The sequence below is a fragment of the Rhincodon typus genome, chromosome 4 (genome assembly GCF_021869965.1).
Source record: "Rhincodon typus isolate 14 chromosome 4, sRhiTyp1.1, whole genome shotgun sequence".
In the NCBI taxonomy this organism is placed as follows: Eukaryota; Metazoa; Chordata; class Chondrichthyes; order Orectolobiformes; family Rhincodontidae; genus Rhincodon; species Rhincodon typus.
This window is the reverse complement of record NC_063335.1, coordinates 44,530,302-44,548,531: the sequence shown is the minus strand read 5'-3', so window position 1 is coordinate 44,548,531 and position 18,230 is coordinate 44,530,302. Positions and strand designations below refer to the sequence as shown.

General features: G+C 38.1%; 1 protein-coding gene across 4 annotated transcripts in view; it reads left to right on the top strand.

Moving 5' to 3' along the window:
• LOC109927803 (MTSS I-BAR domain containing 1) overlaps nt 1-18,230 on the top strand; it is a 184,080-nt gene that overhangs the window by 136,034 nt on the left and 29,816 nt on the right. For all 4 annotated transcript variants that reach the window (XM_048596068.1, XM_048596067.1, XM_020527831.2 and 1 more), the window contains exon 6: nt 4,007-4,081. In XM_048596068.1, coding sequence (XP_048452025.1) covers nt 4,007-4,081 — 75 coding nt within the window. The remainder of the gene's footprint in view (nt 1-4,006; nt 4,082-18,230) is intronic.

The window sequence follows — 18,230 nt, the reverse complement described above, 5'->3', positions numbered from 1 at the left end:
TCACTCCATTCTCACACTACCCTCTGTCTGAAAACATTGCCCCTTAGGTCCCTTTTATATCTTTCTCCTCTCATCTTAAACCTGTGCTTTCCAGTTTGGATTCCCCTATCTTGGGAAAAAGACCTTGGCTATTCACCCTATCCATTCCCCCATGATTGTATAAACCTCTATAAGATCACCCCTCAGCCTCCAACGCTCTGGGGAATACAGCCCCAGCCTATTCAGCCTCTCCCTACAGCTCAAACCCTCCAAACCTGGCAACGTCCTTGTAAATCTTTTCTGCACCCTCTCAAGTTTAACAACATCCTTCCTATAGCAGAGAGACCAGAATTTAATGCATTATTCAAAAAATGGCCTAACTATGTTATGTACAGCCACAACATGACCTTCCAACTCCTTTACTCAGCCAATGTGATGCCACTGTTTAAAAAAGGAAGTAGACAAAAAGCAGGTAACTATAGGCCAGTTAGCTTAACTTCGGCAGTGGGAAAAATGCTTGAATCTATCATTAAGGAAGAAATAGCAAGACATCTGGATATAAATTGTCCCATTGGGAACACCCAACATGGGTTCATGAAGGGTAGGTCATGTTTAACTAATTCGGTGGAATTCTTTGAGGACATTACTTGCATGGTGGACAATGGGGAACCTGTGGATGTGGTGTATCTGGATTTCCAGAAGGCATTTGACAAGGTGCCACACCAAAGGCTGTTACATAAGATAAAGTTGCACGGTATTACAGGTAATGTATTGGCATGGATAGAGGATTGGTTGACTAGTAGAAAGCAAAGAGTAGGGGTAAATAGGTGTTTTTCTGGTTGGCGGTCAGTGGCAAGTGGTGTGCCTCAGGGATCAGTGATGGAACTGCAATTGTTTACAATTTACATAGATGATTTGGAGTTGGGGACTAAGTGTGATATGTCAAAATTTGCAGATGGCACTAAGATGAGTGGTAGAGCAAAGTGTGCAGAAGATACTGAAAGTCTGCAGAGGGATATAGATAGTCTGAGTGAGTGGGCAAAGGTCTGGCAGATGGAGTACAATGTTGATAAGTGTGAGGTCATCCATTTTGGTAGAAATAACAGCAAAATGGACTATGTTTTAAATGGTAAAAAACTGCAGCATGCTGCTGTGCAGAGGGACTTGGGTGTCCTTGTGCATGAATCGCCAGAAGTAGGATTGCAGGTGCAGCAGGTAATTAAAAAGGCAAATGGAATTTTGTCTGTCATTGCTAGAGGGATGGAGTTTAAAAACAAGGAGGCTATGCTGCAGCTGTATAGGGTCCTGGTGAGGCCACACCTGACGTACTGTGTGCAGTTTTGGTCTCCTTACTTGAGAAGGGATATACTAGCACTGGAGGGGGTGCAGAGGAGATTCACTCGTTTGATTCCAGAGTTGAGAGGATTGGATTATGAGGAGAGACTGAGTAGGCTGGGATTATACTCATTGGAATTCAGAAGAATGAGGGGAGATCTTATAGAAACATAGAAGATTATGAAGGGAATAGATAAGGTGGAGACAGGGAGGTTGTTTCCACCAGCAGGTGAAACTAGGACTAGGGGACATAGCCTCAAAATAAAGGGAAGCAGATGTAGGACTGAGGTCTGGAGGAACTTCTTCACCCAAAGGGTTGTGAATCTGAGGAATTCCCTGCCCAGTGAAGCGGTTGAAGCTACCTCACTGAATGTTTTTAAGGCAAGGCTAGATAAACTTTTGAACAGTAAAGGAATTAAGGGTTATGGTGAGCGGGCGGCTAAGTGGAGCTGAGTCTCTAAAAGATCAGCCATGATCTTACTGAATGGTGGGGCAGGCTCGAGGGGCCAGATGGCCTACTCCTGCTCCTAGTTCTTATGTTCTTGTGTCTTATGTACTCAATGCATTGACCAATAAAGGCAAGCATAACAAACACTCTCTTCATTACCCTCTCTACCTGCACCCAATGGTCTCTTTGGTCGGCAACACTCCCCAGGACTTTACCATTAAGTGTTTAAGTCTTGCCCTGATTTGCCATACTAAAATGCAACACTTTACATTTATCTAAATTAAACTCCATCTAATCGAGGTCCCATTGTACTCAGATAACTTTCTCCACTGTCCACTACACCACCAATTTTGGTGTCATTTGCAAACTTATTAATCTGACCTCCTGCCTTCACGTCCAAATAATTTATATAAATGACAAAAACCAGCATACTCAGCACCAATCCTTGAGGCACACAGCTGGTCACAGGCCTCCAGTCTGAAAAACAACCCTTCACCACCACCCTGTCTCCTACCTTCAAGCTAATTTTGTATCCAAATGGTTAGCTCACCCCAGATTCCACGTGATCTAACCTTGCTAACCAGTATACCATGCAGAACCTTGTTGAAGGACTTGCTGAAATCCGTATAGACAATATCCTCCATTCTGCCTTCATCAATCTTATTCATCAATTTGTGCAAAAAATTCAATCAAATTAGTGAGACACAACTTAGCACACACAAAGCCATGTTTACTATCCCTAATCAGTCCTTGCCTTTCCCAATACGTGGAAATCCTGTCCCTCAGAACCCCCTCCAATAACTTGCCCACTACTGACATAAGGCTCACCAGTCTATAGTTCCCTGGCTTTTCCTTACCATCTTTCTTAAATAATTGCACCATATTAGCCACCTTCCGGTCTGTATATGCCGTCATTGAAGGTGAAGTGGGTTGTGAGGCACAGGTCTAGTAGTTTCATGGTGGTGTCCTTATTGATGTTGTTGTTGTCCTGGAGTGCCTGCCTACTTGATTCGTCTAGTAGTGTGGCAATTGTCTCTTTGGCTAGGTCGATGTTTACGGATGTAAATAGTGTTGTTGCATCAAAGGGTATCGTCATCTCTTCCTCTTCTGTCCTGGTGTCATTGATGATGTTGAGGAATTCTTGGGAGGAATGGATGGAGTGGGTTGTGTTGTCAACTAAGTATTTCAAGTTCTGTTATAGTTCTTTGGTGTGCCTGGTAGTGAGACAATGGGTCTGAGAGGGACCCCCAGTTTGTGTACCTCAGTGAGTCCATAGAAGCGGGGTGTGTTGGATCCCTCTGGCTTCATTTTTTTGGTAGTCTGTCTTCCTGATATCTCCTGAGTTGTGTAATTTCTTCAGGGTTGTTGTAATCTGGTTCCCTAACTGTGGTGTTGGGTCTATCACCATCTGTTGGTAGGTGTCAGTATCCGCTAGTAGTGCGTTAGCTAGTAGTGCGTTAGCTTTCTTGATGTATTGGGGTCTATTGAGGATTACTGTCATGCGCCTTTATCCGTGGATAAGATTACAATGTTCCTGTCTATCTTGAATCTTTCCAGGGCTTTCCTCTCTTCTGTGTTGAATGTGTTCCACTTGCCTTTTTTTGCTCAGTGCTGGGACTATCGTCTGTCTGATGCTCTGTTGTACTTCTGTGAGTCAGTTGCTCTTTAGTGTTGATTTCAGCGCAGCCAGGAAGTCACTGTTTTTGGCATCTCTGTAGTTATAATTCAGTCTGCATACGAGGACGGTCTTCTCAGTGTCTGTAAGTGGTTGGTCCGAGATGTTTTTATTCCATGAATCTGTGTTGTCCATGTCATTGTTGCGAGTGATTTTGAACAGGTTTTCTTGTAGGGCTATTCTTTTCTTTGTTCAGGTCTTTTGTTGTTGTATGCTGATAGCTTGTTTCAGTGTGGATGTCCATTCCCGGTTGGTTGTGTCAGAATACAGAGATTTTTGGCGCGCAATTTCCCGCTTGTATTTATGGAGGCGGTTGTGAGCATCATTGATCATAACCCTTATCATTCTGCATCCATTCTGTTCAGTTGTCCTCCGTGACTTCTCAAACTTTAAACACTTTCCGGTCTTCTGGCACCTTACTATGGCTTTTGATGATACAAACATCTCAGCAAGGGGACCAGCAATCACTTCCCTAGCTTCCCACAAAGAGGAGAGAAATACAGAAATCTGTAGTAGGAGATGCAACTGATAATAATCTAGATCTTGACAGATGTTTTCTTTGCTTTAAGAATATAAGAAAGCTCGACAAGAAATCAAAAAGAAATCGTCTGATACATTGAAGCTTCAGAAGAAGGCAAAGAAAGGTATGTTATCTGAATGCACATTTGCATTTCTGCTTTTAACTTCCCTATTGTACAGCGAGCACCAATGGGTTTACCTCATTAACGGCAACAAGTGTGAAACTACCTTTTCTGCACATCAATGCAATTTATTGATACCAATTGTATTGAATATTGTAGTCTAATTCATGTTATTCCAGTCAGAGGTAGGCAAGCAGAATATATTAATGCACTACAGCTGTTTACTACCACCAAAATAAAACAGTTGAATTAAGTAAAGTAATTCAACAAAGTCGAAATTGTGTCTTTTGTAAAAGAAATTGGCTGTTCTTTGAATTCTGCGAAGAAAAGTCAGTGACATCATTATAAGTATCAGAAGTATGATGTTATCTATGTTACCATTTTGTGAATCCTAGGAAATCCAAATAGCTCACAGCATTATCCCTCCAATGGATCAGATCAAAGCAGTGAAATTTTATCTACTTTGTAATCACAAAAATAATTACCAATGAGAAAGGCCATACATTGCTCCAAAGTATTCTTCTACATGAACTCCTGGTCCTCTATTGCAGTATCTAATGGCAATTTGAATAATTCCTATTTTCAAATGCTAGATCAGTATTTTTTTTCTCGTGCTAATCTACTCTCACTTACTTAATGTTCAGTATTTTAAGACATTAACAGCAATAGATTCTTGCAAATGAGTACTTACATATGTCTCCTATCTCAACTAATTGTTATTGGAAACCTGGTCCATAATGAAGAAAACAAATTTCAGCACTGGCACATAGGATCCAATCCTTCAATAATCAGTTGCAAAATACAGACTGCATTTTTTTCTTTATTTGTAATCTTCCATATTCCTTAAGAGTTTGCCCAGATCTGAATTTGTTCTCTAAAAGCATATCTTATCCATTTTAGTTTAGTGTCAGAAATTTGGACCTTTTTAAATACTGTATTGCTTTTGTATCATGCTCTGCTATTATGCAAGTATATCCACCATTGAATTACAAGCACTTTCTCATGTACACAACATCCTCTATAACTATCAATAATACAAAGACAATTCTAATCATCAAATACTATTTTAAAACATGTGAAAAGTGCTTATTGTTTTTGGCCAAATCCAATTTAAGTTTAGTTTCAACCTACTATGACACTACGAAACAGTTCATTGCACTAAAATGATCACAGAAATTAATTAATTACAGCTGTTCTTATTGCTTCAAGAAAAAAAACTTTGTGAGCAAATAATGCCTATTATAAAAATCAGTTCTATTAAGACTGGTATTAATTGTATTTTGGGTTTTTGCATATTTATGATCAGAATTCAACTTCTGGCACAAGTTAAGAAATTAGGCCATTTTGGCATATGATCTGCCACAGATCTGCCCTAGTCCTCTAAAATCATTGTAAGTGGAATTTTTGTCCTGCATAGGAAATCCAACTCCCTTGAATTCTTTGTTGTGATTGTTCCAGGAATTTAAATAAGCATTTTCTATTACTTTGATAATAATATTCCTGCATGCTTTGTTGCACACAAATTTTCATTTCTCTGAAATCCAACTTTAGAGCTGTGGTAGCTTTTCTCAATACTAAAACCTATTTATTGAAGAATGAATGTTTGAAATCACGCACAACTCGTCTAGTTATTGTTTCCAAATTATTGACTTTCTTTTTCATGGATAAGAAAGTTAAGTGGACAACACAAATTTTCTCAAGGGAGTTTTTTTATAAAATGTATTTGCTTGTGTTTTGAAAATATGAGAGGATTAGGATTTGTGACATAAAGTTGTCCTATATATTTTGGCCATACATTTATTTTATTTAAAAATTACAAACAGTAATTCCAGCATGTTGTATCCTTACAAAGAAATGTAAGTGGTGGGTGTAGATGTTCAAACATGTTCAATCTTCAAAGACCTTAGATGCTGTTCAGTTCTGATTGATTAACCTGCCCCTAGTCTCAGTGTTAATATTGCCATATAACCATCTCAAGTGCATTAGAGGAAAACTGTTGAAAAATAAGTTGATCTATATCAGTTTTCTGTGTTCTTCAGTCTGACCTATAAAGCTGTATTGTGAACATGAAGGGCTTGTGATTTTGCCCTTGTTTCACATATTTTGAATCTAACAATCGTAATTGCCTGTCTTCATAAATAATAATATCTGTGACTGTGGTGATGGTTGATGTATGCTGGGTTGGGGAAGAGCTGATGCGGATGGGGTTCAAACAAGGATATCAAGTTAAACACACTGGAAATTAATGTTTTAATTACAAAAAGTCAAATTGTTGTGTAATGAACTTTGAAAGAAAATCCTTCTGTAGGTTGTTTCTAATGTTTTGTTCACGGCTGCGACTATTTACCTGTAATATAAAATGTTAGTAGAACAAAAATGTATGTTAACTATTATACTTTCCAAGCTGGATGAAGTTTTCATTTGCAGAGAATCCCTTGGTTTTCTGTGGGCCATTCACAATTGAGTTTATAATTGAGGTGACAATGTGGCTGTCACCTGTCTCACTTACATTTCTGGTTCTTCTTTCTCCAATTGTAAGGCTAATCTAGCCATTTAAAACAAAATTCATAATACTGATTTCCAAGCCATAACAACTATAGAATTGGTAAAGTTTGCATTTTTAAAGTTTGAATTCTAAGTACTTGTTTGTTTTATATCTTTTTTAGTTATTCAAATCGACAATTTGGCAGATTTCATGCTTTTTAAACAAATCTATTGATATTTTCTCTACCTACCCTCATCATAGCCTTTACATTAATGTTCCCTAACAGAAGGAACACTTTAATTTTCAAATATCAATGCTAGTTGAATATTTGAGCGGTACGGTGGTTCAGTTAGCATTGCTGCCTCACAGCGCCAGGGACCTGGGTTCGATTCCATCCTTGGGTGACTGTCTGTGTGGAGTTTGCACATTCTCCCTGTGACTGTGTGGGTTTCCTCTGGGTGCTCCGGTGTCCTCCCACAGCCCATAGATGTGCAGGCTAGGTGGATTGGCCATGCTAAATTGCCTGTAGTGTTCAGGGATGTGTAGATTGGGTGGGTTATAGGGAGATGGGTCTGGGTGGGATGCTCTGAGGGTCGGTATGGACTGTTGGACCGAAGGGCCTGTTTCCACATTGTAAGGATTCTATGATTCTATGATCTATATATAGAACATAAAATACTACAGCTCAGGAACAGGCCATTTGGCTTACTGTATCTGCGCCAACCATGATACCATTCTAAACTAAATCCAACTGCCTGCAAGTGGTCCATATCCCTCTATTCCCTGCCTGTTCATGTCTGTCTAAGTGCCTGTTACACATTACTATTGTCTCTGCTTCTACCACCCCCTGGGCAGTGCATTCCAGGCATCAATCTCTGAGTTAAAAAACGTTCCTCGCACATCTCCTTTAAACTTTTTCCCTCTCTCCTTAAACCTAGTATTTGGCATTCGCACCCTGGAAAAAAGTTCTCTGACTATCCACCCTGTCAATGCCTCTCATAATTTTATATACTTCTATCAAGTCGCTTGGTAAATTTTTGCATCATATCTAGATTCCAAACTCTTGAGACCATACTTGCATAGATGCTGCACTGTAACTGTGAAATGGCTTCCTCAACCCGTTACTTAAATTTTTGAGATACTTATCTTCCCAGGGTAATTTGAGGTAGACTAGACACTTTTTAGGCCTGAGATTGGCCACGATTGGACCTTCTGCAAGTTTGCGCAGTACTATTGAGAACCATAGTTCAAGGATGTGCCATATTTCTAGGTTAACCTTGCAAGATAAACAGATTCTTGATTGTGCTAGTCTTGTGTGGGGCTTTGTAAATCTCTTTAGGTTGCTGAAGGTAGACTTGCAGTAAGCAGTTTTGGAGAATCCGATAGTTAGTTTCTTAAATGGTATGTCAGGCAATTCAGAAGCGCTATCATTTTCTGAATCTGTACTCATTGAACTTACACACTTTGCAACTGTCAAAGACAGTTTTTTTAATGACAACAATATTTAGCCAAATAAATGATGGAGTCATGTAATCTCCTCCACATCTTGTGCTTGCTGTCACTTTTGTTGATTTCCACAAGAAACGTTTTGGATGGAATAAGCCTGTGGGCATATTTCTGATAGGTAGAGGATTCATTCACAATTCTTGATTCTGCAGTTGCTTGGAAGGATTTCCTAACAAACCATTGTATATTCTATCCTGCGCTCAAATTCGCTTTTGAGATGGAACAGTCCAACATCCTCCTTTTCTTCAATGTGCTCGATGAGAAATACACTAATCAGTTCTCTCTTACTGTTGACTGCAAGACTAGTTTTACTGGAATTCCTGTGTTGAACTCTAGCGAATATGCTTCAAAAGGTTCTCCTGCAGCCACTTCAATAAATTCAGAGTAGTGATGGATGCTTTTTTGAAGAAGGGTCATTGGACCCGAAACATTAACTCTGATTTCTCTCCACAGATGCTGCCAAACCTGCTGAATTTTTCCAGCGATTTCTGTTTTTGTTTCCGATTTGCAGCATCCACTGTTTTTATGGATGCTTCTCTGTTGGCTCATGAGCAAGGAAGATTAATGTTCAGACATTTCAGGTCGCATATAAAGTGCTTGAAGCTTCTGGCAGTAGTGTTGATATTTAAATTTCTTATTTAGAATGAGGCAATTTGCCTTTTATAGTATTTGATCAGCAGTTGAAGAGCAGGAGTTTCTTCCTCTTCATTACATTCTTCCAGTGATGGATTGCATTACTTCTGCACATTATTTTGGGGTGTAAATCATTTGTGATAGCTAAAGAATTTTTTTTTCTTTTGCTGCTCTGTTTGAAGGCACTGATCTACAGCGAAACAGATCCTTTATCGGTTAATTATCCGTCTACAAAAATAGATCTATCCTAATTTAATTCAGTTCAATGAATTACATGGCCCAAAGTCAAGTTACTTGCATTCCCATTCATGATGGTACTGTTTAGCTTTGATTCTTCATGAAATGGCATTTGTCTTTATTCTGGAAAAAAGACTTGCTGTCAAAGTGGGAGGAACATATTCTACATCCAAACCAGAATATTTTCAGCTGGGAGATAGTTATTGCACAATAATAACGTCTGCGTTGAAGTCTTCCTTTGGTGGTTGACAAGTGGTGTTTTTAAAGGATCTACAAGAAGACCTCAACGTTCTATGCTGTAGGTACATATATCATACTTCAATGTATATATCTGTTCCTTCATTGAGCTTCATTTTTAGAACTAATGTTATGGGACGGAGACATACCTTTCAAAGCAACATTTTTAATTTAACAAAAATGACAGCATGAACGTGCTGGGGTAAAACTCCACAATTTCAGCTGTTCCTTTTCTGAGTCTGGAAAGTTTATGACATTACAGGAATAGAAATTTGATCATATAAAGCATCCTTATATTATCTAGTACCAGTCCTAAGTTAAGAAAAGTGTGATTCTTTCTTTTAGTGGAAATTGAGCATTTTCCGAATACCTGAAGGGAAATAAAAAGGAAGACGTCATTTTGCAAAGCAAATGGCAAAGCATTGTCCATCATCCAGCAGTTTGTTGCTTTCTTGTACTTGTGGTGTACCTTGTTCTTGCCACAAATTACTTGCTTCCTTAAAGGCACAAGTAGCAATGTGTGCCTTCATCTCAGTATATTCCTAGCAAATTCTAGGCACTATGCCTCACTTTACATTTAGAGCAATTCTGTTTATCCCCAATCTGTATTCAGTCTCCCCACCAGTTTTTTTTAGCCATATTCCAAGTTTATCTCCAATTCCATACACACTTATTTTGTTTAATGATTTTTAGTGTAAATCTTATCAATTTAATCAGCTCCTACTAGTTCAAATGCTGTAATTCTGCACTATGATAGATATCAGCAATTATATCTATTGTGAAATTGAGGGGTCAGTAGTTTGCTAGTTAGTATTTGCCTTTGTCAAAAGTAGGCACAAAATCATTTCAGATACTTTAGCTTCAGTTTTATGTAATGTGTTCTAAATTTAAAAAGTGGTTTTCTTAATTGATTATGAATCATTGAATGTAATTTAGTTTATCCGTGTGATAAATTTAATAAAGCAAGATTCTTCTTGAAACTGATAGGCTATTTCAGACCTCTGAAAGAAGTACAAACTGAGCCTGGAAGTTACTCTTCCAATGATGAAATGTATTACTTCTGTGAATCACTTTTTCTTAATAAAGATCTAAAGCACATTCTCGTGGGATTATACACAGACATTTGTTTTGCTTATTTCAATGTATTTATTGCAAAATCCTCCTATTCCCTTCCTTGTACCTAAATTTCCCAGCTACTCTAATTTCCCCTGAATGTTCCTCTTTACTCAGATAGTCGGAGATTGCATTCATACAACTATTTTCTCAATCAGGAAATACATTTCAGTTAAGAGTTCAGCTTGTTGAGGATTTGTGAATGTGGACCAATGTTTCATCATACCAAAGTAGCACAACTTATTAGAACTATTCTCATCAGTTGTACTTTAAAAACTGATGGAAGTCAGAATTATATTTATCCTGTGATGAGTACACAGAAAGCAAATTAACTTGTTTGGAATATTCACTTAAGAAATTGGATTCTTGCTCTTATTCCAAAAATAATTCTTAATACTTCTAAAGCAGTCTGATTGTTTGACTGAAATAACACAGTGTGGAGTTGGAGGACCACAGCAGGGCAGCCAGCAACAGAGGAACAGGAAAGTTGATGTTTTGGGTCAGGACCCTTAAGTCGCTACTTTGAATTAAGTTTTAGCTTAAACAAACACAGAGAATTCTGTAGAAAAAGCAGGTCTGGCAACTGCTGTGGAGAGAGAAACAGTTCATGTTTTGAGTTTGGTTTGACTCCTCTTCGGAGCATGTATATGCAATAGCCACGTAGCTCCAATGTCAACAGACACTATCTTTCACAAGAGGTGCATCAAGGTTCTCCCAAGACAGTGGTGAGATGCTAATTGATATGGATTGATGTTTATTTAACAACTTGTTACCAGCACATCCCACCTCATTAATATTCAGAAGTGAATGTTGCCAAACTCACCAAACAAACTTAACGGGAAAACTTGACATGGAAACCAGAGAGACCACTTGGTGAATTCAGCTTGTCACTTGCTCTGACTGACCTCGATGTTGGAAACTGGACACCAAAATCTCAGGGCACGTTCTATGAGCACCGGTAACAGACACCCTGTGCCCATGTTGACATTGGTATCTGACATGTGCCAGCCTCTTAAAAACCCTCGTGGAGCATCTCCAATTCACTAATGGGACTATACTGCATTTCAGTGCTCCTCCTTGGGCTATACCAGCTTTGTTTTTTAACACAGTGTCAAAGCCAAGCACAAAGCACGAAAGCTTGTCATAGTTGTCAGCAGACCTCAGTTCAAGTTAACGAGGATAGCTTTTGCTTCGGGGTTCCTGGTACAATAGGTCATTGGCAGCCTCCATAACCAGCCCAGGCCCTTCTCAATGCAGCTAATGTCATGAAACTCCCCTCATAAGGGATGAGGAGCCAAATGACAGGCAGCATACCATTTGTCTTGACCCATTCTGATTTATTGTGACCTGTATTGCTCCTGGAATGAGAGAGAAAGTGGCATCATGGAAGATGAAAGTGGATGGCACAGCTGTCACTGTTCGTGCAGTGGGAGATTCCTAAGCGAGTGAGTAGGAAATGCAAAAAGCATATAACTAGTGTTGGGGTTTGTGGTCACTGAGGATGAATGAGAAAGATCTTGGAGTTAGTGGTGAGAGTAGTGGGGTAGTGGCAGAGATAGTGAATGTGATGTGTTGGAGAGAAGGTGGTGGTATACTGCTGGCAGAACGAAGAAAGACATTGACATTCTTCCTACATCTTTTTGAGAAGATTTGTGACTGGGGTAGTTGATGCGGTTGTTGACTTACTCACCGAGCTGGTAAGTTTGTTTGCAAGTGTTTCGTCACCACGCTAGTTAACATCTTCAGTGCGCCTCCAGTGAAGTGTCGGTGTTCTGTCCCGCTAGCTTGTTGGGTTAGGTGGCATCGCTTCTGGATTTGTTTCTTAGTGATTGGTATATGTGGTCCAGTTCTACATGTTTATTAATGGAGTCCAGGAATTCTCGAGTGTGTCTTTGCTTGAAATGAGTGACAGTTGGTCATGTCACTTAGTAGCTAGTTGGTGAACCAAGAGACATGACCAACTGTCACTCATTTCAATACACATGGACAAAGAGGGACACCAGTTCAACTGGGACAACGTAGCCATCCTAGGACAAGCCAAGCAAAGACTCACACGATAATTCCTAGTGGCCTGGCACCCAAACCTGAACGCCATTAACAAACATATAAAACTGGACCCCATATACCAACCACTAAGAAACAAATTCAGAAGTGATGCCACCCACCCCAACAAACCAAAACAAATAAATAACAAGCAGGACAGAACACCGGTGCTTCACCGGAGGTGCACTGATGTTATCTAGCATGATGATGAAACGTTTGAGAACAAACTTAACAGCTTGGCAAGCAAGTCAACAACCACATTCTTCCTACATTGTTGGGCATTCCTCCAGATGGCAGAGACTGCTTTAAGTTTCTAATACCAACCGTGGACCAGGCTGACATGTTCTGGAGTCCTGAAGAAGTCATATTGGACTTGAAACATTAACCCTGTTTATCTCTCCCCAAATGCTGCCAGAGCTACTGAATTCTTCCAGCACTTTTTGTTTTAATTTCACATTTCCAGCATCTGCAGTATTTTGCTTTTAATTGGCATGGTTTGATGTCATGACCTCCTCTACTGGACTTGGGAAAAGAGGTAGTCCCACCTCTGCACCACCCATCCAGAAGGACCTCCAGGACACTGTCCACAAACTGAGATGTTGATTTTCTCTCTGTCATGTCTGGGTGAAATGCCAGGAACTGTGCTGGGCACCTCAAGATTGACCGTGCTTGTCTGGTTGCACAATGAGCTTTTAAAAATGGCATTATGCCCAGGGATGCCAGTTAATTCCAGGATATCTGTTGAGTGGCAAGTTGCTGCGGAACAGCACATGGTAAGATGTGCCAGAATCAGACATGAAAGAGGCTATGGGGTGTGGCATGCAATTAATGTGGAGAGTTTGGTAAGCTACAAAGAGAAATCTCACTAGGTGATACAGTGCTAGAACTTACCAGGTGTCAGTGAGAAATCTTCCAAAATATTTGACACAATTCTGACATGGCCCAAAATTACATAAGATTTAGCCATATGTAACTGAAGTTCCTTGTTCCAGGTACATTCTAATAAATCTTCTCTGCACTCTAGTGTCTTGATATCCTTCCTAAGTGCCATGCCTGGAATATTGCAACTAAGGATTATGAAGCCTTAGCATAACGTCCATCCTGTAAACTTTTAAAAGGAAATCTCAGTTGACGAGCAAGAATTACAATGTATAGCTGGAATAAAAGATAATTGGCATCTGCCATTATGTCTAGTTTCTGCAGTTCTGTATTTTTTTCCTGGGAAAACTTTGTGGTCTTTTAATTAACAATTATAACTTTCTAGCATTGTGCTGATATAAATTTAATCTGTTTTTTAAATTTATTACAGTAACTCTTCGATAAACTTGAAAAACGTGGTTCTGAAAATGTTGATTTGTACTGAGTATGTGGTCATATGGATGTCTTTTTTATCTGAAAGTTGATGACAAACTGTATGTTTAGCAATTTTGTTTGTGTTACATTGTCGTGTACTTACATCACAAAAACTTACACCCAACAAGCTGACCGGAAGTGGTGTGTATAAGTGGCTACAAAGTGATTATTTAACTTTGTTTAAATGTAATCTCTTCATACTGTTCCGAAAATAAATTCCAATCAACTTGTTTAATTTGCTGCTTACAGTTTTTCAAATGAGTTAAGTTATTAGGATAAGCAGGTTACATAAACTGGTTTATTGCAAAAAGTGGTTTGTGTCTTTCTGTTCATAATTTATTTTTCCCTTTATCTTGTTAATATCTGGCTTATAATTTTTCCTATATTCATGCTTATCTAGTTAAAGCAATGCCACCCAACAGCTGGGAACAGTTGTTGTTCAGAAATACTTGTGGCCTAAAAAGTCATGAGTGGGTATGTCACTGGTACAATGCTATCAAAAGATTGATTGACATTTTAATTCTGCCAATTGCATCAAATTATAAATGGATATACCATGAATGACGAACCTGCAATTTTATAGGACAGTTTAACCAAACACACACATAACTTGACTGCAATATTATCTATTCTATTGAAATAAAGTATAAGTTTGCACATACATTTATAAATTGGCACAGAAGTGGATGCAGTTATTATGCATAACACCATGAAGAATAGTTTGACTTATTCTTTTTCCCTTTTTGTATCAAATTTTGCTGTGCCATATCTTCTGCTAGCTGATGTTTTTGGTAAGTTGAGTTCTATCCTGCTGACTGGTGATGAAAACCTTTTGTCGGATACATGTGTATAAATGACATTCACCAGTAACTGCCAGTCTGTTTCTTCCCTTTGCCTCTTTCCTACTCCCACCAAGAGAATAATCTTTGAATATTGCAATGATTTTATGCTGGCACCTTTGTTTGGAAATGATTAAAGGAGTGACACACTATCCAATATCTGTTCTGTTGTTCCATAGTTAAAAATAAATCTGCACTGGATGAAGTACTTCAAACTACATTGTGATTGAAAAATATTAACTAAAAACATTTGCATTGTTGCAATACACCGTGAGATTATGTACTTTGGGATTAGATAGCACCAGATAGTTTACAACTAATATGTCATAATTCTATTAATGCAATGTGTAAAGGATTATGATGGTGAATGACTTGATTTCCCTGTAAATTCTGTCAATGGAAGTTAAAAGTGTGAAGTTTCTAATGAGAGATTTTTATTTTAAAAATCCGAAGGTATTTTATTTACGTAAGCTTTTCTTAAGAAATAGAAATTAGTATTCATGTTCACCGGTACATAACAGTTATGATACCTAAGAAATGTGATTTCGTCCACCACAAATGATTTTAATATAAATTCTAGTCAATCACATAGTTATACATGATATGTCCACTTCAAAGTTGTACACTTTTTATTACAACACCTTGATCCTTTTGAGTTTAGCAGCAAGCCTGGTTTACAGTAAGTTATATTTGTGAAATTCAGATACACAGTGCTCATGTTTTTGTACCCATTAATGTATGTTCCTGAATTTTCAAAGTGCTCTGCTGCTTTCAAAAAGTAATTACGTACCCATCTTCTCCATAACCCATGTACCACGATCTAAAAAAACAAATAACATTCAAAAAACATGCCCAGACTTCCACAGTTTGCTTAATTTTGGCATTGAGAAATATTTAGGAACTGTTAGTCCATAATTGTCAAATCTTTTCTCCCTATAGTCATCCTTACTTGAAACAGCTCAAAATAGGGAAGGGAACTTTTTCAAGTCTGACTGCTAACTCCTAAAAGATTTGTAGGCTTATACCTCTCTCTCTCCCCCTGTTAACAAGAATGAACTAATTTCACAAGCCTACAAATCTTTTAGGAGTTAGCAGTCAGACTTGAGAGCACAAAATAGACTGCAAGTTGATCTGTTTGAACATGCAAGAAGAATAACATTGCTGCAATGTCTACTCCTATTTTCGAATAGAATTTTTAATATTTTAACTTAAATGTTTTTTCTAATTTTTGGTTAACTATTAAGGGCATAATAACCCAGTAAAGAAGTATTTTTAGTACTTGTATTCACATTATTGAAATGAGGACAGAACAGATTGAAAAACTGTGTATCACATTTGATTTAGCTGGTCAGTTCCTGGAGTGGAGCATGACCTTATCACAACAATAAAAACTATTGCACAAATAGAAAAGCATTACAAACCCTTCACAGAACCATGCTCAAAGAAAAAGTGAGGCCAAGAGAAATAGAGATATTAGAAGCAGTGAGTCACAGAGTGCAGAGTTTAAGACCTAAACGGCTGCATGTATGACCACCAATAATGTGGTATCAGATGAAGGGAAAAGAGCTCAGATTGGAGGAACACTAAAGCCGAGTGCCACCATTAAACAAAGGTTGGTACCTCAAGCCAGTGAATGTATTGAAAGAGTTAACTTCAATAAATCTACTAAAGTTATGCTAAGCCATAGAAATGGTTCTTTATATATAGTGTTGCATTCACTTTTGATTATGTGACACAATGCATTGACAATGGCAAGACTTGATTCCAAGTACTAAGGTTATAAGTTTGAGAACCTTAAGCTTTTTAGTCAAGGAAGGTCAAATGCAAACCTCATCAAAGTATCTCCAATTATAAAGGTAGATGGGAAAACCAGTTACTTAGGGGGACATGAAGAAAGTATAATCAGAAAAATGGTAATGAATGATAAAATCTAGAACATGTATCAGAAAAAATACTTTAGTCAGAGAGAACCTTTTGGAATAATCTACTGAGCAAAATAAAATAAACTGCCTAAAGTTATTTAAAACGCCACAAATTAATTATGATACAGAAGTTAATGTACCATGCAGATGAGCAGCAGTGGGCAAAATGCCCTTTTCTTATACGTATTTTGTGGCATTTCCCATGCTTCTTTGTCCACTTCCAAGGCACTGACCTTGTTTGGATTGCATTGGTTCTAAGCTGTGACTTGACTTTTGTACTGTACCTGTCCACTCATGCCTGACCTTGAGCCACAACATGCTGTTTTGGCTGTTGGAACAACACAGCCAACTCGGATGACAAATATTAGACAGACACTTGCTTACATATTTCTAACAGAGTTTATTGGATAGCGCTGAATAATGAGAAAGCAGACAATCAATTTCACCTTCCAAATACAACAGCTCTACCCCCTGAGATCAACTAATTAGACACAGATTGGCATTTGAATGTGTTAAATATCTATTTTGGTGAAAATTGCATTAAGTAAGTATTTTTGATTAGATATCACAAATCACAAAGACTTTGGACTTGAACTGAAGACAACTCGCAATTGAGTTTACGTTTTATGTTTATGTTGAAATAAGTTAAAGGGATGTTTAAATTTTTGGATGTGAACAGTGAATTTTATATTTTCTGCTTAGTCTTATTTTATTTTGCTTAGCCCTTTGTTTATATGAGCATCTTGTATTCTGAAAAATTGAGTTAAAAGTGACTCAGGAATACCTATAATTCAATGCCTATAATTCAAAACTATTGACATTTACACCATTTAACATGTATGTAAATAACAAGTCACAACATGGCCTAGTGAGTTTTGTCTTTCAAAGCAATTAAAGACGATACTTCTTTGGTGACTGTAGAATCAGAGGTTTTACAAACCATTGCCCAATTTTAAAACATCCAGATGAGGATTTGAAAAGTTGATTGCCTTAAAACAAAGGTCTGCCAAGCATTATTAATTTTTTGAACTGAAGAGAAATCAACAACTTTATGAGTTGGGGTAATCTAAGAATGAGAGGAATTTTTGTGGAGATATAGTGTTATTAGCATGGAAAGTCTCCTTGTAAGCATCATAATCCTTTACAAATCTTCTGACCTCTTCTGCCCAACAAATTTATTTGCCAATGAATAGTATACAGCACTACCAATCTTGTTTTATTCAGCTCAGCCAATTCAGAAGTAAATGTCCTTTCATTACATACTTGCCATTTTACTAAATCATTTTGCCATTACGTTTAGGTTGAGTGGGATTGCTCTGAACCCGTCTCCACTTGGATTGGTTCTATGAGGCAAAGGGAGTTGAAACAACCCTGTACCTGCAGTTGATGTGTTCCTTTTCTTCTCCTAATACATTCTCCACCATCCCCCCCACCCGAAATTAAACCTCTGTGTAGTAGCCTTGTTCGTGGTTTATTGTTCCTGCTGCACTATCTTAATGTTCTGTGAATGGATGTACACTGAAGTATTATTGGTGATTGAATTATAGAGGCACTGGAATTTGTAACATTATTTAAGCATGTTAATTATGTCTTGTCCTGGTATTGCGCTATGCGTCTACTTCAAACATTTAGGTGTGCTTTTGTTGTTCCGTGACTGATTACCAATAGCTTGAAAAAGGAGACAAGTTTAAGTTTGCATTTCTAAAAGTCTTATAGTCTAGTCTATGATCAGTTTAAATATGCTTCTTGTTCTCAGTAAGAAACCAAAAACTGGATATTCATGT